This window comes from Artibeus jamaicensis, unplaced genomic scaffold, assembly GCF_021234435.1.
Source record: "Artibeus jamaicensis isolate MK-2021 breed Jamaican fruit bat unplaced genomic scaffold, CSHL_Jam_final contig_700, whole genome shotgun sequence".
In the NCBI taxonomy this organism is placed as follows: Eukaryota; Metazoa; Chordata; class Mammalia; order Chiroptera; family Phyllostomidae; genus Artibeus; species Artibeus jamaicensis.
Window position 1 is genome coordinate 5,650,711 of NW_026521930.1, and position 24,318 is coordinate 5,675,028.

A 24,318-nucleotide genomic window follows, 5' to 3' on the forward strand; every position below is an offset into this window, starting at 1 on the left:
AGAGGGCCAGTTTTCCAGGAGAATGTTTCAATAGTCGAGGGTTTCTGCCTGGATCGGATCCAGCTCCTGCCTTGAAGAAACTACTTGAACTCTTTGTGCTTGAGTGAGTCCCCTTATTTACGGATGGAGATGATAGCAGTAATCTCAGATAACCATTGTAAAGATTAAATGAATAATAGATATAAAGCAATTAAAACAGAGCTTTGCACATGATAGGTACTGTATTAGATAGATATAGAATATTTAAATATTATTATTAACATTACATTCATGATGTATGAACGAGGTTTATGATGAGTTGAAGAGGCAGTGGAAATAGGAGAGGGATGTGCTACCAAATTCCAGGGGCTTACGGAGTAAAACCTGACAACTGGATAGAAGGGGTGGAGGAGCAGATAGGGGCACCCGCCAGAATAACAGCATTCATTCACTTCTGCTTAGATTGAGATTTCCAAGTAACAAATGGCTTCCATGCTTGTTTTCTTCATTTTAATATGTTTTAAAGATTTTATTGGGCCCTGGCTGGTGTAGCTCAGTGGATTGTGCTCGGGCCTGCGAACCAAACAACCACAGTTCGACTCCCAGTCAGGGCACATGCCTGGGTTGCAGGCCAGTTCCCAGCAGGGGACGCGCAACAGGCAACCACACATTGATGTTTCTCTCCCTCTCTCCTTCCCTTCCCCTCTAAAGACAAATAAATTTAAAAATCTTTTTAAAAAGATTTTATTTATTTACTTTAAGAAAGAGGGAAAGGGAGGGAGAAAGAGAGAGAAACATCAGTGTGTGAGGGATACACCAATTGGTTGCTTCTCCCCCACCCCCAACCAGGGACCTGGTCCGAAACCCAGGCATGTGCCCTGACTGGGAATTGAACCGGAGACCCTTTGGTTGACGGGTCGGCACTTGGTCCACTGAGCCACAGCAGCCAGGGCCATGCTTGTTTTCTCAGTAAATCCTCACTTTACAGATTTGGAAATTAGGGCTTAGAGAAATTAGGTTACTGGCTCCACGGGGCAGGTTGATGTCTGTTTTGCTCACCACTGTGTCTCTAGCACTAGAGCATAATCCTGGTACAAAGAGTAGGGCCTCAATAAGTACAGGGTAATGGATGAATAGCTCGCGTGGGTATTCTTTATTTTGTTCCTGAGCACAGCAAGGGTCATAGGTCCTATGCCAGGTACCATGAGGAGGCAGAGATTAATGAGATGGGGTCCTTGAATATGAGGCGATCAAAGTCCAGCATGTTAATAAACTGTGTATAGATTTCCCCACTGAAGCACTGTGTCTTCTTTGAAGGACAGGTACTCTGGAAGGTAACCCCAACTGCTACAGAAATAGAGCTTTGCTGTGTTGAGTCACGGAGATTGGGAGGATATTTCTTACCCAGCATAACCTAGCCTTAGCCTTGCCTACCTGATAAACTGTGGCTCCCATACTTGACTGAAAATATAAATTGCCAGAGGTGAGCCCTGGCTGGTGTGGCTTTAGTAGATTGAGTGCTGGCCTGTGAACCAAAGGTCACTGGTTCGATTCCCAGTCAGGGCACCTGTCTGGCTTGTGGGCCAGGTCCCCAGCTGAGGGTATGTGAGAGGCAATTTATCGATGTTTCTCTCACACATAAATTATTCTCTCCCTCTCTTTTTTCCTCCTTTCTCCTCTCTCTAAAAAATAAATGAAATATTTTTTAAAAAGAATTGCCTGAGGTGATTCTTAAAAACCAAGATTTCGCCTTGGCCCTGGCTGTGTGGCTCAGTTGGTCAGAGCATTGTCCTGATATGCAAGGTTGCAGGTTCAATCCACGGTCAGGGCATACATAAGAAGCAACCAATGAATGCGTGAATAAGTAGAACAACAGGTCAGTGTTTCTCTCTCTCCTGCTGGCTCTCTCTCGCCCCCTTCCTGTCTCTCTAAAATCAATCAATCAAGCCCTGGCTGGTGTAGCTCAGTGGATCGAGCACGGGCCTGCGAACCAGACAATCGCGGTTCGATTCCCAGTCAGGGCACATGCCTGGGTTGCAGGCCGGTTCCCTGCTGGTCAGTTCCCAGCAGGGGACGCACGAAATGCAACCATACATTGATGTTTCTCTCCCTCTCTCCTTCCAAAGATAAATAAATAAAATATTTAAAAAAAATAAAATCAATCAATCAATAAAAAGAAGAGTAGGTGTTGCACTGGGAATATGAGAGGATGGGGTGTTCAGGGATCAGGAACAACATGAGGAAACACATGGAAGTGGGGAAATGCAGGGACAGCTCGGGACTGGAATCAGAGAACACGAGGGATGATGGTGTGGTGAAAGTGTGCAGTCAGATTAGGAAGTCAGAGCCGAGGGAACTGGGAAGGTTTTCCACAGAGGCTGGCCTGGTTATACTGATGCTTTAGAAAGACCAGTCAGGCAAGGAGACTGCACAGGAGGTGGGTGTGCAGTTCCAGCAACTCACCTGATAGAGTTACGGGGAATCCTTCAAGGGATCATGGATGTGGTGAGATCAAAATCACTGAGCAATGAGAGGAGTCACCATGGTCCTTGCATCGTGTGTTGTGCACCTGTGTCTACCTTTAGAACTGTAACCAAATTTGAGTTCACACCTTTCACTGATACATTCATTTAATAAGTATGCATTTATTGAGCACCTACCATGTGCCAGGTGCCACAGTGATACTGGAGAACCAGAAATAAACAAAACAAACAAAAATCCCAACCTTTGCCCTGGCTGGTATGGCTCAGTTGGTTGGAGTATTGTCCTGTGCACCAAAAGGTTAAGGGTTGGATTCCCAGTCGGGGCACACACCTAGGTTGTGGGTTTGATCACCAGCGGGGGTGCGTGTGGGAGGCAACTGACCAATGTTTCTCTCTCACATTGATGTTTCTCTGTCTCTGTCTCAAATCGATAAACATGTCTTTTAAAAAACAAATTTAAATACTCACCTTCATGGAGATTGTTTTCTTTGTCTTTATTCCTGGGTAAAGGTGTAAAGGAATATGGCATTCGCTGACTCATTTAGTCATTTAGATTTTTTTTAAAATAATTATTTATTTATTTTTAGAGAGGGGAAGGGAGGGAGAAACAGAGGGAGAGAAACATCAGTGTGTGGTGGCCTCTTGTGCGCCCCCTACTGGGGACCTGGCCCATAATCCAGGCTTGTGCCCTGACTGGGAATTGAACTGGTGCCCCTTTGGTTTGCGGGCCGGTACTCAATCCACTGAGCCACACCAGCCAGAGCTAGTCACTTAGATTTTTAGTGAACACCTACTTTGTACCTGACCTTGTGCTGGTTGCTGGGGAGAGGCAGACATGAATCAGACCCAGTCTGGTCTAGTGGGGAAGTAGACTCAGCCCACACCTCAGAACATTGTCTGCCTGGACTTCAGGGAGAGGCCTGAACTGGGCCTTGAAAATGACCTTCAGAGAAGGGATGAAACAATGTGCCAGGCAGAGGAAATGGCACAATGAAGGACTCCAAGGTTTTTGGGATCTGTGCTTCTTCAGTGTCGTTAAGGCCTCACATTGGTGGCACAGGGAAGGCAGCAGTAGAAGTGAGGTCATGGTGGTGTGATTCAAATGCCAGAGCAGCTACTGAGTGTAATCAGGAGGCAGTCGGGGCGTGGTGCAGGGGACTGATATCACACTGGTTTGGGGGGGGGGGCAACCACACTAGTGGTTGTGGAGAAAGATGGACATGAAGGAAAGGGGCTACAGGTGACAAGACCAGAGAGGAGGCTGTTCTGATGGTCCAGGTGAAGGCAGATGAGGACCTAGACTGCCCCAAGGGGGTGCGGATGGGAAGGACCCAGGAGGCAGCTCTGGACCTGGCCACTGCGGGAGAAGCTGTATATAACACCGTGGTTTCCCAAGAATGGGCTTTAAAATCACATAATGCAGGGGAGAGCCCGAGTCCTACTCTTTACTAACTTTGTGAACTTGGATTCATTACGTAACCATCCTAAGCCTCAGTTTCCTAATCTGTACAGTCCTGACAACAGCAGTAGCTGCTCTGGAGCTGGGAAGATTATGTAAATTGCTCAGCATTGTACCTGGACATAATGGATGGTCATGGATAAGGGGAGGCTCCAAGAGCAGCTTTCTGTTTGCGCTGAGCGTCAGGGTGGATGGAGGTGCCATCTCCGGCAGAAAATACAGGAAGGAGCACAATGGGGGAAGGCGAGGCCTCCACAGCTGGGGCAGTTCCAACATCAGAGCCTTGGACTCACTCACTACAGTTATGGTTCTACTTATGGCTCTGATCACATCTTTTGTCTCTGTGCCCTTGGTGCCCAGCTTGGTGCTCGGGCACACAGTAGGTGCTGCCTTTGAGTTGCAGGTATAGGTGTGGACACCATAGACATGTACAGACGGCTGAATGTGGGGAGGCTGGAGGGTAAAGAAAGAAGAGAACCTGGGATCGGGCCCAGGGAACCCTGCTGTGGAAGGGTTGTGGGAAGAGGAGGGGGTCTGTGAGGAACTGGGAAACAACACCCAGAGGGCTTTTGGGGGGCAGGGTGTAGAGACAGGAGGCAGACTGGGAACCAAGAAGGCAAGGATTGAAAGAAGAGAGAGGTCATTAGAGTCACATTAGAGTCCCTGAAATGTCATGGAGGATAAGGCCGGACAAATGTTGATGGATTTGATATCAAAGAGGTCACTGGTTACTTGACAGAAACAGGTTTAAGGCCTGCTTGGGGCCAAAGCCCCACTGCAGGAGCGGAGGAGTTGATGTGGGGCTGGGGAGAGGAGAGGTGGGCGTCCAGGAGGGGGCTGCAGGGTGCCGGGTGGTCAGGGGCACCAGAACTCCCCTCCCAATACGGACGAATTTCCACTTTAAGTCAGAGCCGTCTAAAGACAGGCCAGGAGTTCTGGTCAGGTAGTGAGCAGCCTGCCTGGAGAGGTAGACAAGGAGAGCTCCGAGACCCCCTGGTGCCCAGGGACTTGCACTTGAAGTTGGGAAGGCTGTTCGACAAACATATCTCTTGTCCTTCTCAGCTAAGTGTGGCTGATTCCTTGCATCACAAAAGCCACCTAGAGGGTCAGTCTTGCTATTTCTAGTGTCCAAAGAGCCTCCTGTAGGGACACACACACACACACACACACACACACACACACACACACAGAGGTGGTCGTACACAGACTCACACAGAGACTCCCAGAGACAAAACATAAAATGTATCTGTACCTCCCGGTGTCAGAGGATTCACAGCACCTCTCCCAGGATATTCATTCTCTTACCTCCTCGTGCTGCTGTTCCACCTCCCCACTCCCTACGCCCAGCATCTCTGTGCCTCCCCGCGGCATCTCCTCTGTCTCTCTCCACATCTCTTCCTGTCTCTGGCTCTGCCCTTACCCACTCCCTCTGGGACTCTCCAGTTCTCCTCTCCTGGGTCCCCATCCCCCGGACTACAACCCCCAGGCGCCCCCAGACCCGGGTGCTGCGCATGCCCCCTGCTCCCCGCCCCCTCCCGGTTCCCCCCTCCCTCCCTTCCTCCTTACCTCCCTCCACCCCCCTCCCCCGCGCTTCGGCTCCCGCATCCCTCCATCCAAGCCTGTGCCGCAGCCGCATCGCCACCGCAGCCCCAGCAGAGCCGAGCCTGGTCCAGGCCGGTGCCCCTGCTCCGCTCTCTGCCCGCCGCCCCCGGCCCCGCCCCCGACCGCAGCACCTCCCTCAGCCGCTCTGCCCCCCAGCGCCCCCAGACCCCCGGCCTCCAGCACCGAGGCGAGAGGTAGGAGCAGCAGCAGGGACAGTAGGACGAGGCGGAGGAGGAGCCGTCGCAGGATGAAGGATCGGACCCAGGAGCTGCGGAGTGTAAGCTTGGGGGTGGGAAAATGGGGGGAGGGACCCCATTATTTCGGGAGCGCGTGGGGGTGGAGTGGGGCAGGTGCTGAAATGTGGGGGCAAATGATGATTGGGGGTTGGTTGCAGGGGCGCCACAATATCTGGAGGCACATAATGTGCTTCAGTGAACCTGCATTTGGGGGAACAGTGGCTGCAGGGGTTGGAAGCTGGTGAGAGACAAGGGGCAGGAGAGGTCTCAGGGGTCTTGGACACCCCACATTCCCAGGAGGCCCCTAGGATCTAATCTGAGGATGGGAAAGAGTAAATGCTAAGAAGGAATTGCAGGGTGCCGTCAGCCCCGGGCTGAGTCTAGCGGGACCAGAGATGGGGGTGATACGGGAAGGGCACAGGTTGGCACTGAGATGCCAGCACCTGGCGGTGGATGAGGTGTGTGTGCGTGTGCACACGCATGTGTTGCTCTCCTCCATGGGAAGGGGGCACCTCAGACTCAACGATGGAAGGGGTGCCTCAGGAGACAGCCGGAGGGCCAGGGCCTGAGATGGGGTGACCCCAGAGGTTGGAGGTGGGGTTGCAGAGAAGAGGAGGAGGTTCCAGGCCCAGGGCCACGGAACCGGGCTGTGTGACGTGGACTGTGCTCTGCGCGGGGAACTGGGGTACCCTGAGCAGTCAGGGCTGGCGGACGTGGGCCCTCGAGCTGCAGGCCTGGGGAGGCCGGGCGCCAGGAGCCCGGCCAGGCAGTAAGTTGTGTTTGGGTGACAGGAAGGAGGGCGGCACTGGTGTCTGCAGTGAAGGCTGCCACTTGGAGGGGCTGGGCAGTGGGGCCTTGGTGAGAACGTTCCTTTGGTGGGGAGGATGCTGGGGCATTTGGAGAAACGACCTGGGGCTTCAGGGAGGCAGAGCTGACAACCTGCCCTGCGCTCGGGTCCTGTGGTGTTAGGTTAATAAAGCGCCGGCCCAGCCAACTTACTCCATTTGGCCAATCGGGAAACGGGGGTTCAGAGATGGGCCGGAACTTGCCCAAGGTCACCAAGCAAGTGGGTGGGAGAATCAGACAGGAACTTGGGTTCTCCTTTTGCCAAGTTGACATGTGTCTTGGCTTTTTTGGCCTTTGAAACCGAAGTCTCAATACAGTCAGGGATGGGGGTGGGATGGGGGGTAAAGGATTGTGGTTGGAGAACTCCTGGATTTTGGAGTGGGGGAGGAGGCCGCTACTGAAAGACAAGAGGAAGGGGTTTGGAGGCCAGTGCTCGCTGTCTCTGGGGAAGGCGGCTGGCAAGTGGGAAGGAAGGAAGAAGGAATTGGTGGATGAGGGAGGGAATTTTGAAGGTTTATGTCTTTATTAAACTTACCGAATAGGTAAACTTACAATAATAAAGATAGCCAGCACTCATGTGCCAGACACTGTTCTAAGTGTTTTATACACACTCACTTATTTTGATTGTCAGGGCAACCCTAGGAAGCTGAAACTAGTCTTATTCCATTTCATAGACGAGGAAACTGAGGCCCAGGGAGGTTGAGTAACTTAACCAAATTCCCGTGGCTAATCAGAGGCAGCCAGGCAGGCTGGCTCTGTCTCTGCCCTAACTACCCTTCTCTCCAGATGCAGTCTTCATCCGTGGCAGGTCGCCATCTGTCATCGTTTAGGCCCTCACCTGCCTCATGGGAAGGCAGGTAGACTGAGATACTACCTCCTTTCAGAGTTGAGGAACCTCAAGCCCAGAGTGGTTAAATAACTCGCCCAAGGTCACACAGCTAGCAAGTGAGGAATCCAGGTGTGAACCCAGATTCCCTGCTGCCAAGACTATCCATGAGTCCCAGACCCAGAGAAATGGAGAGCGGGTTGGGGTGAGGGGGTGGAATTAGAGAGGGAGGGAGGAAGGGCAAAGGGACAGAGCAGGAGGCGGGGGAAGGGAATCCTCATCTGAGTCAGGGGGCCCTGCCCAGAGCTGAGGAATCCTGTCTGCGGGGCTCTGATGGGCAGCCAGGTGGAAGAGGTGGGAAGTGGTGCGGAGGGTAAAGGGGTCTGGGCGAATGCTGGTGGCTCTGGTGCTAGTCACAGCTCTGGAGAACCGGAGGTTTGGGAGGGGTGGCTGGGGAGGGAAGAAGCTGCCAGGTGCTAGGATTGCTGAGGGTCTTCTCCCTGCAAGAGCGAAGAGCTGAGAGACTGGGAAGCGGGGGGAGAGACTGGGCAGGGTGTGGGAGACCTGGGAAAGGACTCTCTAAGAGGCTGAGAGGGATGGGGGGGGGCAGTGGTGGGAGGTGATGTCAGCCCAGCGGGCCCGATTGTCTTTCCAACAGTACTTTAGAGTTCCCAAGGGCTTCTCAGACAGGTTTATCACATAGCAGGTGAGGGCACAGATTTGGGAGTCAGACTGTCTGGGTTCAAATATTAGCTTTGCTGCTTCCTATGTGGCCTGGGTAAGTTGCCTAACCTCTCTGGTTCTCAGTTTCTTCATGTGTGAATTTAGGATAACAGTTTGCCGAGTTATCCCAAGGGCTGAAATTAGTTGCTATGCAAAAAGTACCCAGAAGAAGGCCTGGTACCCAGCAATGCTCTATGTGTCTGTGTTATTCTACAGCAAACTAACTTCTCTTGAACTCCGGGGATGTGTGACTGTAATTTACTTTAGAGAGAATTGAGGGCCACAGAGGTAACCCGACTTGCTCAAGGTCACACATCTATTATGGCAGACGCAGGGTCAAACCAGGGTTTTCTGTTTCCAGTTCGCCAGACACGTTTGGTTGGGAACTGGGAGGTGCTGGGCTGAAGTAGAGCCTGAGATTGGAGTTAGTCGACTGCATTGGCACCCCAGGATCCAAGTACCGGGGCCAGGGACGGGGCCCAAGAAGAGAGGAAGGGGAGCACCTGAGGTAGAGAAGGCTTGTGGGAGAGAGCAACGCAAGGAGACGCATTGTGGGCTAAAGCCTGTGGGGCGGCTGTGGAGTGGGGAGGCAGGAGACAAAGGAGGTGGGGAGACTGGGAAGTGGGGAAAGGTGAGGCCTGCGGTGAGAGGGGCGTGACTCTGAGGCCTGGTGGGAAGTGGGGACTGTCACAGGACAACCTGCACCCTGAGGGCAGGGACTGAGTCAGATGTGTGGCACACAGGTATGGTCCAGCACCATAGGGGATTTGGAAAGGCAGACTTGAAATAACAAGGAAAGAGTGGCCCAGTTTGCACAAGAGGAGGCAGGGACCAGGGAGCCCCGGATGATGAATTGGTACCAGCCAGCTGCACCGGGCTTGTGTCTGCTGTTCAAACACAGCAAGTTCACCCCTGCTTTTGAGGACTTTTGCACTTGTTCCCTCTGCCCAGAATGCTGGTCCCTCTGTTTTGAATATTATCCCCTCTGCCTTGAATCCTGCGTTCCCCAGACTGTAGCACAGTTGACTCCTACAGGACTTAATTCAGGTGTCAAGCCCCCAGAAAGGGCCTCCCTGGCCATCCTGTGTAAAGCAGCGCTTGTCACTTGTTTCCATCACGTCTCCTGGTTTATCTCCCTCCTGCTATTTAGCACGATCCGGAATTGTTGTTCATTTTTCATTGTCTGTCTCCTGCACTGGGATGTCCACTCTTTGGCCGCAGGACCTTCTTCCTGTATTGCTCACCACTTTTCTCAGCAGCCACGTGCAAGAGAACTCGGCACAGATCATACATACTTGTTAGATGAATGAATGACTCAGTGGGGCAGAAGGAGGATGAGGAAGAGAATAAGTAGTAAGGCAGGGAAGGCAGGGGAGTGAGGTCATGCTGGCTGCTGGAAGAGGAGAGGCCCAGGTCAGGGAGACGGATGGATGGAAGGGGGTTCCCGTGGAGACCAGCCGCTACCTCTAGATCAAGCGATGCTTGCACCCCTGAGGAGCACATGTGAGCACGTGTGTATACATGGACCTTGTACACACACACACTGTGACTCTTCTATCACCAAATTCCAGTCTCTCTCCGCCTGTGTTTTAGTCACCCTCTCACCGTCTGTCTCTGCGATCGCTGACTTGCTGGCTCCCATCGTCCCTCTCCTCCTTCCATGGACGTGTCTGTCTGTGTAATCTCCTGCCACTAACACGCGGAGGGCCCTGGGTGTTTCAGGTGGGGAAGGAGGCTTGGATATGATTCCCTATTTCTAAGGTGGTTCCAGAAGGTGCCCGGGATCTTCTCTCTCTCTCATTCAATCCTCGAAAACACGTGAGGGATTGTGAGCGCTAAAGAGTGGAGTGCCTGGGTTCAAGTCCGGACACCGCTCTCTCAGCACCCATAAGCTGTGTAATCTTGGGCAAGTTATTTAATCTCACTTCGCCTCAGTTTCCTCATCTGTCAAATGGGAATAAAGATAGTATCTACTTCATGGGATGGCTGTAAGGATTAAAAAAGAAATTCACAACACTTGTAACAGGGCCGAACTCATGGTCATCAGTACGTATGTGTTAGATGCGTATAATTCTTCTCTTCTTCATTTTTCACATGAGGAAACAGGCTTGAATTGTTCATAGAGGGGATCAGGCACATTTGATCATCTTCTCCTAGGTCATCTAATTTGCCCACAGTTGGCTTTCTTTTTGGCCAACTTCTTCTGGAAATAGAGGCTGTGCTCATTATTAAACATGTATGCCTCAGAGCAGTGGGGGCCCTTGATGAGCACAGCCCACCCATTTCCCAGCTGAACTGGGGCCCAGAAGGGGCTGAGAGTCCCCTGGGGTCGCACAGAGAGCCAAGCGGAGGCTGCAATGCCTGCCTGCCTTCCCGGGTGAGATCTCCTGGCAGCCAGCCGCCTCTTGCTGTGTTTCTGTCCTGGCCACAGGAGTCCAGCAGTAGTGAGGACAGAGCAGAAGGGACTCTGTGAGGCCAGGAATAGAAGGGTGGGGGGGAAAGAACCTGGGATTTAGCACCGGACAGTTTAGGTGCCACCTCTGGCCTTATTGCTGCAAAGCCTTAGGCCAACAACTTCCCCGAGCCTGTGTCCTCATCTGTGACAGGCGAGGGGAGGCAGTGATAGCCAGCCCTCACCAAGCATTAATTCTCACTCTGGCACCATCAGGCACTTTTCTTCCTGGGGCTCGTTGGCCTCCAACCCACCATGTGGGGTCGATGTTACTGCCATTCAGTGGGCCGAGACTCAGAAGGGAGAAGTCCGATGTGGCCTTCTGGCTGCTGACTTGGGCAAGTTCTTTAGCCTCTCTGTGCCTCAGTTTCTCTATGTATAAAAGGAGGCTATAATAATATCTACCTCAGGGGGTCATGTGTAAGAATTAAATGGATAAGTCTATGCAGAGTGCATAGAACGGTATCCCTAACAGGCTATGTAAGTGGTTGCCATAATTACAATTATGTTGGTCAATGGTCCTGATAGAGGGTTTATTTTATTTTATTTTTACTTTTTAGAGAGAGGGAAAGCGGTGGGGGGGGAAGAGAGGGAGAGAAACATTGATCCGCTGCCTCTTGTGCGCCCCCAGCGGCCAGGTCCTGGCCCACCGCCCAGGCACGCGCCCTGACCGGAAGTCAGACCAGTGACTTTTTGGCCCGTGGGACGATGCCCACTGAGCCACACTGGTCAGGCCCCTCATAGAGTTTTAACGAAGATTAAATAAGATAACAAGAAGGCAAGGTCTATGTAGAAGTGCTGTTAAATGATAAAATTTGGCCAGGCTTTCAGGCACAGAGCCTCGCCCAGACTGGGCATTAATTAGCAGGAACCGAGAGGGGAGGTGGCTGGCGCAGACTTCCCGGAAGGAGGCGGCCTGGTCTCTGGCCGTGGGAGGGGCTGTGGTCTCCCTGCTCCTTTCAGCCTCAGTGCCCTCTGGAAAGTCACTTTTCTTGTTTTCTTTTGACTTCCTGTTCCCTCATCTATGGAATGGGGACAGTGATAATTTGTTTTGCTCTGCCTTTCTTGTCAGGTGTATGGTGGTAAGGATCAAAAGGAATTATAGACGCCCTGGCCAGGTGGCTCAGTAGGTTGGAGTGTCGTCCTGTGCACCTAAAGGGTTGCAGGTTCAATCCCTGGTCCGGGCACATACGGGAGGCAACAGATAGATTTCTCTCTCTCTCTTTCTCTCTCCCTCTCTCTCATCTCTATATCCTTTCCTTACTCTAAAATCAATGGGCATGTCCTTGGATGAGGACTGAAAAAAAAAGGGCAGTATTATAGATGCAGAAGTGCTTGTGAACTGTAGAGGACTGTTAACGCTAAGCTCTGTAATTATTACACCAAATAGGTCTTGGGTCCTCTACCTTTCTTCCTGTCTCAAGGACAGGTGCCTGAGGGCAGAATCTAAGAAACTGGCTCTGGGACCAACAGGAGAGAAGGATATTAGACTTCGGGAAGCCCGAAGTCAGAATGGGGAAGGGAAAGAGACGGAGAACAGGAAGGTGAGAGGCTCCTGACCTGTGGGCAGCAGGGCTGAGTTGAGTACTTGGAGGCAGAGAAGGTGCAGGGGACTGGCTTTTGGAGCCAGGAGGAGGAGTCCCTGAAGGGCAGCACCAGGGAAGGCCCCTGGTTCCTCAGAGATGAGCGGAGCATCTCAGAGTCTTTAAAGACTGAGGTCTATCAGGGTGGTTAGGTGGAGGCTTGAGAAGTCCCATCGGAGTCCCCAAGCCCTACCTGGTGCCACCCCTACTTCTGAGGCAACTGTGGAGAAAGACGGAGGAACCTCCCTTTCCCCATTTGGGTTGAGATTGTCTAGGAATTAAATGTAAACACTGAACACACTTTCTGATGTGGTGTGGGGCCCAGCATCCGTGGAGAGAATTCCTGGAGTTTGGGGGCGGGGCTTGGGTGGAAAGCTAGGGGGGCTTTAGGAGTATCCTGCTGAGTCTTCTCTGGGCTTGCAGGTTCTTTCCAGTGCTGCCGGGACTCTGCTGACTCCAAGTTCAGTTGGCTGTCTGTGTTGCATCTAGGTCCCATCTGGCTCTGTCTAGGTTCGATCTGAGCTGTCTGGGGCCTGTTTATGCCGAGTCCGGTTTGGTCTGAGCCTGTCTGGTTTCTGGCAGGTCCTGCCTGCAGGCTGCTCGGACCCTGTTGAGGTTCCACGTGAGCTCTTTTTAGATCCCAACTGGCTGTACCCCGGGCAGACACTTTTTGAACCCTGTCTTAACTTCATTCAGGTTATGGTACTTAGATTCTCTGAGTTTTGGGTGGGTTCTTTCTGGAGATCAAGGTGAACTGTGTTTAAATTTCCATTGGAGCTGACTGGGCTCCAGATGTAATTAAGCTTGAAGAGCTCAGCTTTTATCCTCAGACTTCTGTCCCGAGCAGGGACATCTAGAATCAGAAGTGTGCAGGGTTGGGGGGGGCCTCCTGCCCCCCTCTCCTTTTCCCCAGCTCCAAATGAGTGTGCAGACCTGAGGCTCTGAGAGGCTGGGAGAAGTGGCTCAGAGAGCCCTCCCAAATGTCCCTGGGGGGCAGGTGATACGTCCACACGTATCAGCATGCAGCGCTGCCGTGGGTCTGTGTGCGGCTGCATGTCAGCATGTCGGGGTATCTCCGCGGGTATTGGCGGGGCATCTCTCCGTGCGCCTTGTGTGTCAGCTCGTCTGTCTGTGTCACTGGTCTGTGTCTTTGTGGAGGCGTGGGTGGGTGAATCCCTTTGTGTCTCTGAGCCCTGGGGGTGGAGGGCTGAGCCGCTGCAAGTTGCAACTAGGAAATCCAAGCAAGTGAGAGTAGGTGGGTGTGAAGTTGGAAGAGGCTGGATGAAAGCAAGTGAATACACTGAGGAGAGTCAGAGGCAGCGGGGGCGGCGAGGGGCAGAGCAAGCTGAGGGGGTGCAGGTAGGCAGGAGGAGAAAGACGCAAGGAGCAAGCAAGATCGGGGTGCTCTTTGTGTCTCCTCCAGCCCTTACTGGGCCCGACTGTGCTTGCTCAACCTGATGCTGCCCAGAGCTGACAGCGAATTGACCTTGCACAGGGGACGTGGCTGGAGGGGAAGAGGAGGGGAGCAAAGTGAGGCCTGGGCTGGTGCGGCCAGGGAATGGTGAGGAGGGTCAGGCTCCTGGGACTCCAGCCCAGACGTCTTCTCAGAACCAGGGACAGCTACTGCAAGGCTGACATTTACCTGGTAGTTACAATATTGAAATACTCTCATACTGGTTGGTTAATAGCAGCTGTCTTGAGCGCCACCTGCCTCCAGGGTGACTGCATTCACAGGGTCACATCCACCCCCAAAAGGGGGACTTTTTGCTAATTCCTTGCAAGGTGTCTTTGGGCTGTCAGCTGTCTGGCCTCCAATACTCTGTTCCACAAGACATCCAGTGTTCATGCTGACTGCCCGGGGTCCTTGCCATGTACCCTACATGTGACCCCTCCCAAGACCCCTGCTCTGAACCTAGAACGGGGAGCAGCAGGACCAGGGTGGGAGCTGCTTGTGACCTACACCTTTCTTTTCCTCCCAGGCAAAAGACAGTGATGATGAGGAAGAGGTGGTCCACGTGGATCGGGACCACTTCATGGACGAGTTCTTTGAGCAGGTAACTGAGACTCCAGTACCCCAGCCATCAACTCTTCCTCCACCCCCCGCTCTCTATTCCTACACCCCTTGGCCTTTTACCAGTCCCTCTGGGTCTAGCCCACTTCCCTGAACCCTGACTGAGCCCTGTGGATGCCCTTGCCTGGCCTGAGGACTTGGCTGGGTAGAGCCGATTTGCTGTCCCAGGTGGAAGAGATCCGGGGCTGCATTGAGAAGCTGTCAGAGGATGTGGAGCAAGTGAAAAAACAGCACAGCGCCATCCTGGCCGCCCCCAACCCAGACGAGAGTGAGTGCCGCTGTGGGGTAGCTGTGGGCTGGGGCAGAGGCAGTCTGGGGTCCACCCGGACTTATTACCCATCCCGGCCCCCTCCTCAGAGACCAAACAGGAGCTGGAGGACCTCACTGCAGACATCAAGAAGACGGCCAACAAGGTTCGGTCCAAATTGAAAGGTGAGGACTGCAGTCCCCTGACTAGGGAGAGAAAGAGCTGGACCTTCCAGTGGCCCAAACAAGCCTTTCTATCAGGAACGTCCACAGACTTTTCTAGGAGCTGGATGCGCACACAGTGAGAAAGCCCAAAGCCCCAGTTCTCCTTCTTGCTCCAGATTCTCTGGAGGCAGATACATGACAGGGACACAAGGAAGAGGAGGCTGTCTGTCCAGATTACATTTGAGCTCTGCCGGTTCCAACAGCATGAGGATCTGTCAGAAAAATATAGTCTCCCGAGTGGCTTTAGTGTCATTAAGGCCTCATTTCTTCAGAACAGGTGCCAGGCACAGTGCTAAGCACCCAGTAGGTGGGTTAAGCAAATGCTTCTGAATTGGTGTCCTCAGCTCAGGACAGATTGGACTGTGTGGCTGACATCAGGGGCTGGCAAGATTTCAGGAGGAACTTGCCAAATGCTCATGCATTCTCTCTAATTTGGGGACTTGGGTGCTGGTAATAACCACCTTCCCCCAAAGCACTGTGGGTTGGGAACCTCCTTGTCTGCTGATGCCAGGGGAATAGTAGTGTTACCGTGATGCTAATATGTGTGCTCATGGTAATTCAGCAGCAGAAAACATTTACCAAGCACCCACTCTGTCCAAGCCACGCTACTGGGCTTTGGGGAAAAGGAAGCATGCCAGATGCCAGGGCCTGTGTGCTCTGACCTTGGTCCAGGGACATGAGGACAGAGACTCGATGCCCTCCTGGACTCTACAGGAGGCCATGTGTCAGCCTCTAGCGCTGATCTGTAAAAACGAACCCTTTGCACTCAGGAGAGTGTGCTGGAGAGGAAACGACCTAGCTGGGAGCACATTAAGTGCAAATCCAGGCAGAGGGAGTCCAACTTACATCAACAGCTCAGTCTGGACAAGTCCCTACCCTCAGCTTCCTCATTAGTACAGTAAGAAAAATAGAAGTAATTTCAAAGCTGGCTTTTCAGGGGGGTGGTCAGTAACAAAAATCCATTTCCCCCCTAATGAAATCTTACACAGAACTCCACTATACATAGCACATAAAAGTCAGGCTATTCTGGTTGAACTGGGACTGGGAGGCCCAGGGCTTCCTCTTCACTCCTGTCAGCAGCCCCTGAAGTTCCTTCTCAGAAGCAGGGTTCCATGGAACACAGCTGTAAAACCCCTGGGCTCTTGTTTCTTTGGGCCTGTCAAGCTCCGACCTTAGCAGTCTCTCTATTAGACTATGAGGAGGGCTCTGGCAGGGGCATCCAACCTTTCAGCGTCTGTGGGCCACACTGGATGAAGAACAGTTGTCTTAGGCCCCATATTAAATATATTGTGACTCCTAATCACAAAAAAAATCCTATGATGTTTTAAGTAAATTTACAATTTTGTATTGGGCCCCATTCATTGCCATCCCGGGCTGCACGTGGCCTAGTGGCCACAGGTTGGACACTGCTGAGGGGTTCAGGAATAGATCAAGAAAGAAACTAGGGAAAGCAACTAAGTCCCAGGACTGTTGTAAGAAATCAGTGAGACCATGTAAAGGACGCCTTCCTCTGGGGCCAGGCCCTAGTTGAGGTCTGATGATAGGATCCCAGTCTGGTCCAGAGACTCCGCCATCCCTGGGTGTAAGTTCCTGTGCTTTCCCTGCAGCAAATGGGCCAAAGCTCCCCCTCGGTCACTGCCCTGCTTTGCTGGCAGGGAGCACTGGGGTGGGGGGCATCCAGCCCCGCATCTCCTCTGCTGCCAGCAGAGCAGGGAAGTGATGTTCTCAGGAATGGCGAGAGGCCCTTCCAGGCCTGAGAGGACTTGCTGGTGATTCATCCCTGCTGCATTTTCTGAGCACAGTAAATCTTACCACAAGGTCTTTTTTAGAAAATCTGAGTAAGTGTCAGGAGTGCATGATCCAGAAGCAGACACCCCAGTTAATCTGTGCGCTTTCCCAGAACATCCTGTAGAAGTGGGAATTCCCAGGAACAGGGATCATCTTGTCAGGCACAGGGAAAGCTATTTTTTTTTCTGTTGGAACGTCCATCCATTCACCCTAGAATTTTCCAAGGAAGGGGTGATCACTAGAACCCGACCCACATGAAGTGCTTGCCTTCCACCAGAAGAATCCCAGGATGGGTTCTTGTCCCTTTCCAGAGGATATAGAAAGTGTAGTTCCCTGACCTTCACAATGGACTGAGCCCACACCCCCTCGAGACACTGGGCCACAGTCACAGCTGTGGGACTTTCCAAGACCCAAGCTTCAGAAAGAACAAATAGCCCCCTTCCGTCTGGTTACTCGCCGACCCTCAATCTCCTTCCTACCTGCTTTTCTGACTCCCTCCAAGGTCTGTCCCTTTACTCTCCGGCCTCCTTCCCTTCACCCTGGATCCTTTACTGTCTGCCCTCGCCACGGGCGTGACAGGTCCGGGACCTGCCCCGGGGTGTCAGCCCTTCACACCTCCCGGACCCCCGCCCCATACACCCCGGGTCTCCCGCCGGTCAAAGCATCCTCTCTCCTGCAGCGATCGAGCAAAGCATCGAACAGGAGGAGGGGCTAAATCGTTCCTCCGCAGACCTGCGAATCCGCAAGACCCAGGTAGGAGGCAGCGACCCGGCCGGGGCGGGACCTTGCTGGAGCAGGAGGAATCCTGCTGGTTGGTGATGGGCGGGCCGGAGCGCAGCTTGAGTGCCGGGCCGGCCCAAGGGGCGGGGTTATAGCGAAGGGCGTGTACGGGTCACGTGGCGGTGAGCTGGCCGCTGCGGCAGCGGTTTGGCGGTGGCACAGAAACAGGCGCTAGAAGACTGTGCACTCCTGAGGGGATGGGGTCGAAGCGCGATCACCCCTTCTCTCCACCCCATCCCTGCACTAACGATTCACCTCTTTGGTCTCTGCTCCCTGCCTCCTGATGTGTTATCCCCATCCCAGCACTCCACACTTTCCCGGAAGTTCGTGGAAGTAATGACCGAATACAATGCGACCCAGTCCAAGTACCGGGACCGCTGCAAGGACCGGATCCAGCGGCAGCTGGAGATCAGTACGAGTGCCTCCCCTCCGAACTCCCCAGGCCCACCCAAGTCCCCTTCCGGGCCCTTCCACTCCGTGGACGGGACACCCGGCCTAAGGCTCGGTGGAAGGGTGGTCTTCCGGGTCCCTGCCCCGTCCCACCGCCTCGGGCCCCTAGGCCGGCCCAGTCCCTGAGCACCGAGTCCTTCCTTTCCACAGCCGGAAGGACCACAACCAACGAAGAACTGGAAGACATGCTGGAGAGTGGGAAGTTGGCCATCTTCACCGATGATGTGAGCCGTGGGTGGGGATGGGCCCTGTTTTTGGAAGGCATTTGCCTCTCCACCCCAAGCTTAGGTTAAACCCAAGGTCCTAAATCCACCCTGGAATAACCGGCAGGGGAAAGCCTGGATCTGTAACTGGGGAATTCCGTGAGGGCAGACGGAGCAGGAAGCCACCCCCCTAAAAATGGCACAGTAGTGTGCCAGGCACTGTTTTAAGCACTTTACATATTAATATTTACCTGCTAACTTCATTTAATCCTCACCACAACCCTCTGAGGGACCCACTTTCACAGATGAGAAAAGTTTGCACAAAGAAGTTAAATAACTTGCTGAGGTCATAGAGCTGGGGCCAGTCTATCTGAATCCCTGGTCTAGGTTTAGAGTTAGAACTTTTCAGTACTAAGATAACCTTACTGAAGCAGGTTATTTCACCCAATGACTAATTTCCCTATCTTTTGAAGATTTTTTTAGAAAGCCCTTTTTAAAAAAAAAAGATTTTATTTACTTGTAGAGAGGGGGGAAGGGAGAGAGAAAGAGAGAGAGAGAAACCTCAACCTACGAGAGATACATCGATCATCAGTTTCCTCTCCAACACCCCCAGCTGCCCCCAACCAGGGACCCAGCCCACAGCCAAGGCACGTGCCCTGACCGGGAATTGAACCAATGACCTTCTGGTTCACAGGCTGGCATTCAATCCACTGAGCCAGTCCAGCCAGGGCAAAAAAAGCCCCTGTTTTAATTTTGCACTGTGTTCCACTCTTGTCATTTTACATGCGAATGGATGGGCTTCCCCAGCTGTGGTTCTTCTTTCTCTTTGTTCGGTTTTACTCTAGTCTGCCCAGTGCTGTCTCTCTGTTTATGCTTCTGGCGGTGGAATGGCTGTGGTTTAGGTTTCTAGACCAGGACTAGGGTATGTTCAGTGGCCGTCTAGCATATTGTTACTTAGATCATTGTTATTTGTTAAATTAGTTTTGAGCAAATTGATTGTGGGCAGTTAGCCCGGAGCTGTCTAAAACAGCTCTCCCCAGGCTGTCTGTCTGTCTGTCTGTCTGAGAATGGAGGGAACCTGGTGAACAGTTCTAAGAGGGCAGAGCTGATCCCTGCCAATTAGCCCACCATCACAGCACAGAGTGGTTGGTGCTGTGCGCAAGGGCTGTTCAAGATGCAGACTAGCCCGGAGGTAGTGGTTAAAATTAACTTCTAGAGTCCGAGAAGGTTTCCTGGGAAGTGGCATTGAGTTGTGCCCTAAGAGACAAGTTGTGCATTTATTTGACTTGGGGAGATGAGCAGAGGACACTCTAGACCAGGGGTGCCGAACTCATTTTCACCAGGGGCCACATCAGCCTCGCAGTTGCCTTCAAAAGGCTGAATGTAATTCAACTCCTTAACTGTGAGGGAGTAGAAGGAGTAGTTACGTTTATACAGTCCTAAAATTATTTCGGCCCTTTGAAGGCAACTGGGAGGCCGATGTGGCCCCTGGTGAAAAAGAGTTTGACACCCCTGCTCTGGACAAAGGGAACAGACTGGACAAAGACAAGGAAGGTGGACCACTTGCCAAACAGCCCCCGGATGGTTCTGGCTCTTGTGTAGAAGATGAGGGCAGAAAGGGAGCCCAGTCCTGGACCACTAAGGTAAAGGCACGCGGCCTGTGAGGAGCCCTGGCCGGTTTTAGAGCACAGAAGTGCCTGAACGTGGTCTAAACAATGAGTGCTCTGGGAAGTGAGTGGCCTGGCTTGGGCCAGGCATTTGTGGGGAGCAGGTGTATCTAATTGTGTGTTGGGGGTCTCTCTCCCACTGACTCTTGAGGCTGTGGTGCACTCCTGTATGATTTCCCCCCATCTCGTGTCGTGGGGGCTCCAGGGGACTTGTGGGCACCCTGCCTTCTCATCTGGGCTCCCTTTTCTGCTTGCTGCTCCCTCTCCCCCTGCTGTGTCTTCTTCCATTTTCCTATCTGCCTTTGACCAGACAGGAGCCCCCACACTAGTGGGGGCCCTGGAGCCCTGCCTCCCTTGCCGAGGCTTCCTGGCATGTGTGGTACAGTTAGCCCCGGGCTGAGGTAGTGAGCTAGGGACAAGCTTTACTTCCTGTAATTTAACAAACTTGTCTTTAATGCTTCCTGTGTGCCAGGTACTATTCTGATCAGCGGACACATATTAACTCATTTAATCTTCACAGCACCGTGGGGAGGCCACTATTAGTGTCCATGTTTCTAGGTGGGGAAACTAGGGCCCAGAGAAGTTTAAAAAATTTCCCACCATTATAGCTAGTGAAGGACAGCCAGATCTGAACCCAGATGCTCTGGCTGCAGACTCTGAGCTCTTATGGGAGTGACATGTGGTCTTCCGCTCCCCTCACTGCCCCCCCCCCCGCGCCATCGCCCTAGATCAAAATGGACTCACAGATGACGAAGCAGGCACTGAATGAGATTGAGACAAGGCACAACGAGATCATCAAACTGGAAACCAGCATCCGCGAGCTGCATGACATGTTTGTGGACATGGCCATGCTTGTGGAAAGCCAGGTACTGCCTCTGCCCCCCACACACACCATGTGGAGCCTCCCCCAACCCCTCTTCCAGCCCAGCCCCACCCCTCCCCGTGAACATCCCCTCTGCAGGGCGAGATGATTGACCGAATTGAGTACAACGTGGAACATTCCGTGGACTATGTGGAGCGAGCTGTGTCAGACACCAAGAAAGCTGTGAGATATCAGAGCAAGGCCCGAAGGGTGAGCCAGGGGGGATGGGCCTGGGGGGCAGGAGGGTTGGAGCTGGGTGGGCCAGGCTGGGTTCAGGCCAGAGCTGAGACAAGTGATGAAATCCCCTGGAAGGCCTTATCTCCGGCTCTGACCTCTTCCTTTTTCTGTTTTCTCTCCCCTTTTCTTTTTCCTCATACCCTCCTCCCCCATCTTCCTGTCTCTTTCTCTCACTGTCTGTCTTAATCTTTGTCTCTCTCTTTCTCCTTCTCCTGTCCCATTGCCCTTTCTGCCGACAGAAGAAAATCATGATCATCATTTGCTGTGTGGTGCTGGGGGTGGTCTTGGCGTCATCCATTGGGGGGACGCTGGGCTTGTAGGCCCCCCACCCCTGTCTCTCCCAGACCCTTCCCCAACCACATCGGGAGCAATACCCCCACTGCCCCTTTCACTCCATCCCCTGCTCCAGGCCCACACCCAAGACAGACCCAGGTAGCCCTCCCCTTTACCCCCACATCAGACCCTGGAGTCCTTGGACCTTACTGCGCCATGGACCACCCCCGCCCCCGCACATAAATAGCAGCAGGCGTGATTACACATGCACTCCAACATGCATGCCGCCGGCACACGCTCGAGACGAGTGGACACCCCAGTGTGTGTGTGTATGTTCGTAGACGTGTGTAGAAGCACCTCATCAGCCTTCCTGATCCCACCTCGAGTCTGTGTGTTGTCTGAGCTTCCCCTCCTCACTCGGTTGTTGTGTAGACTGCGGCTGGGTGTAGCACAACAGCCCACCAAGCCCCGCTCTGTCCTCTGTGAATAAGTGTGTGTGTGCGCGCATGTGTGTGTCCACATTCAATCTGTGGGCACATAATTTGTGTACATGGAGTTCTGTGTTTGAATCTAATGCAATAGCACTTCTTCCACTGACGCCCCCTCCCCTGTGTCTGCTACAAGCAGAGAGGTTGCCAGTGTGCGGACGTTCATTCCCCGAGGCTTCGGACAGGCCCAAGTACACAGGCACGGCAGACGCCCAGCGTGATGCAGAGCGAATCTTCCTGGCTTAGTCACCCCAGGCATGTGCATGTCGTGACCCTTGGGGGTCAGCCTACATGAGTGGAAGCGTACACGTATATATAACCTAGTTTGGCTTTTACATACATGTACATTTCCCCCAGCAGGCTATGTGAGAAACACGTGTGTGTGTGTGTGTGTGTGTGTGTGTGTGTGAGGGTTTGCCGGAAGTGCTGGTGGGTCTCCTCAGAGAGCCCTCCCTGCCGTGCACCAGACACCTGTTCTGGGGGGCATGACAATCTGTATTCCTGTGCTGTCTGCAATATGTCTATGGGTGTGTATTTGTACAGAGGCTTTCTACATAGTGTTTCTGGTCCCCTGTATATTATATGCGCACCTGTTTCTCTGTAAGGACTCATGCCCCATTCAGGTTTGTTTACACCTATTGATTTGCCCCTCCCTCTCTCCCTGGAGCTGTTGCCCCGTATCTGGCACGGCCACACACTGCTGCGTCAACATTGTGTGACTGGCGCCTCCTGCCCTGTGGGGTCTCAGAGCCCCTGAGCACACACGCCTACATGCTTTTCTTCCTCTGTGTCTCTGCCAGGGACAGGCCCGCACATGCCAAGGCTCAGGAGGCCTCATGTAGGTAACCATACCCAGGCGTGCGCGCGCACACACACACACACACACACACAAGCACATGTGCGTGCTGATATGGACAAGGTGCCCATGCAGGCCTACTCCCATTTGCAGAGGAATGCCTCCTGGAGTGCCTGCTGGAAGGGCTGTGAGAACGTCACCACGTCGAGGGCTATCCCAGACTGAAAACGAGAGCATTCCTGCCTTCCATCGTGTACTCAGAATGGGGGGAGGACAGTATTGGTCCCCGCCGGCCCACTGGATGCTCTAGGCTCTGCCTCAGGGACTTTGGGCTTGGGGAACTGTTTATTGAAGATACCCTGGAATGGCCAGTGTGGCAGCAGCCACTCGGGTGGGCTAAGTCCCAGGATTCACCCCCAGACCCATTTGCTGAAATGTCTGGAATAGCTGTGCCCCCACCAGGGCAAGATTGAAGGTGGGACACAGGCTTGAGTTCCTGACGGTGAGGAAGGGCCAGCTCCTCCCTTATGTAGGCAACATATATACGGGTGGCTTTGTGCATTTGGTGGCAGAGGGGAGGCACATGAGCAAAGGACAATGTTAGATGGTCCCCGTACTCCATGGCTGAGAAACATGGACCCACGTGCGCAGGACTGAACACACAAGTACAGGAATGTGTCCTGCCCTGGGGGTGGGACTACACGTGCACAGGGGAAGGACTCGGAGTGGTGTGCAGATCATTTCCCAGGGTCCCACTGCGTGTGAAACTGTGTGTGTGAGAGAGAGAACGCAGAGGTGACCTGGAACACGATACCCTCCCTGTCCTCACCCCAACCTGGGTCGTCAGTCTCTTCCCTTCCTGGCTGTTTGGGCCCTACCTGTGTGTGGCCAGTATGTGTAAACCGCAAGGTGGGCTGTCCTGAAGAGGGGCATCTGCCCGTTTATTCCCAGAATATCCTTCTCATGGACAGAAAGTCCACCCCCACCACAGCCCCCCTTCTCTGTCCTCGGACTTCTCTGGGGAAGTCGGAGCAGGCCCCGCACTCCCCGCCTTCCCTTTCCTCTTCCTGCTGCCCAACCAAGACGCCCAGCCCAGGTGTTTCTGGAATTCTCGCAGCCTTGGGGCCACAGGAAAAGGGTGGGGCTGTGGCTCCAGTGATGTTGCCGCCTCCTTGAGTGGCGTTAGGCCTCTGGCTGCCTGTCTCTGGGCCTCAGTTGGACCAGAGTATCCCAGAGGATCTGCTGCCCCTGAGCTTGCACAAGTCTTGAGTCATGTGCTGTGTTTGCTTGTTGGCTGCTGTGTCCGTGTGTGGCCTGGAGTGTGGCCTGGGGCTCATGTCTTTCGTGTGGTCTTGAAGGAGTGTGTTCGGCCCACCCTTCTCCGCCTCCAACCATGTGCGCCCCATGGGTGGTGCCGGGCCCGGCCAGGGCTCACTGCTTCCCCTGCCCCTTTAACCCTAGCTCTGCCTCTCATGAAGCACACTGCGCGTGTCCATCCCATGTGCCTGTGGGTCGGCACACGCTCTTGCCATGTCTGGAGTGTGTGTACATGATGTGTTCTATGCATTCACCCCAGACCCCCCAGCCCGCCCTGCAAAGGACAAGATGGCGGCCCCCGGCTCCCTTCTACCTGCCCTGCCCGCTGTGCAGCCATGTGTGCTGGCACGTTTCCGTGTCGCTGGCGTGTCATGTGATATAGCTGTGTTTGCTGACATGAGTCCCTGCCCCTTCTGTTTCTCCATTGGTTCTAGAGCTCCTTCCCTCTTGACAGGACTCTTGGGGCCTGGCTGGGGGCCCAGAGCCAGGCCACCCTCTCCTGTTAGCCCTCAGAGACCCATTTTTCTCTATTGGTGACTGAGTTGCAAATGGATAAAACACAGGAAAATTCTGCCCTCTGTCCTCAGCCCTGCATGTCCTGTCCCCAGTGCCCCCACCCCCACCCTGGGCTGGGTTGGGCCCCATGGGACGGGAGAAATAGCAACCAATCCAACAGCGGGTGTGCTGCGTGCTCACTTCCTTCTGTCCCCACACGGGACAGGCGCC

General features: G+C 53.5%; 1 protein-coding gene across 2 annotated transcripts; it reads left to right on the forward strand.

Moving 5' to 3' along the window:
* Window positions 1–5,654: 5,654 nt before the first annotated feature.
* STX1B (syntaxin 1B) lies at window positions 5,655–24,301 on the forward strand. 2 transcript variants are annotated; one of them, XM_037134320.2, is made up of 10 exons: window positions 5,655–5,800; window positions 14,169–14,243; window positions 14,429–14,528; window positions 14,618–14,692; window positions 17,199–17,272; window positions 17,603–17,711; window positions 17,900–17,973; window positions 20,348–20,485; window positions 20,581–20,691; window positions 22,429–24,301. In XM_037134320.2, exons 1-10 carry the CDS (start codon window positions 5,771–5,773, stop codon window positions 22,498–22,500), a joined length of 858 nt encoding a protein of 285 aa, XP_036990215.1. In that variant the 5' UTR covers window positions 5,655–5,770; the 3' UTR covers window positions 22,501–24,301. The 2 variants fall into 2 exon arrangements, with proteins under 2 accessions (XP_036990215.1, XP_036990214.1); XM_037134319.2 differs by lacking the exon at window positions 22,429–24,301 and adding an exon at window positions 20,958–21,711 and having other exon boundaries at window positions 5,656–5,800.
* Window positions 24,302–24,318: the final 17 nt, after the last annotated feature.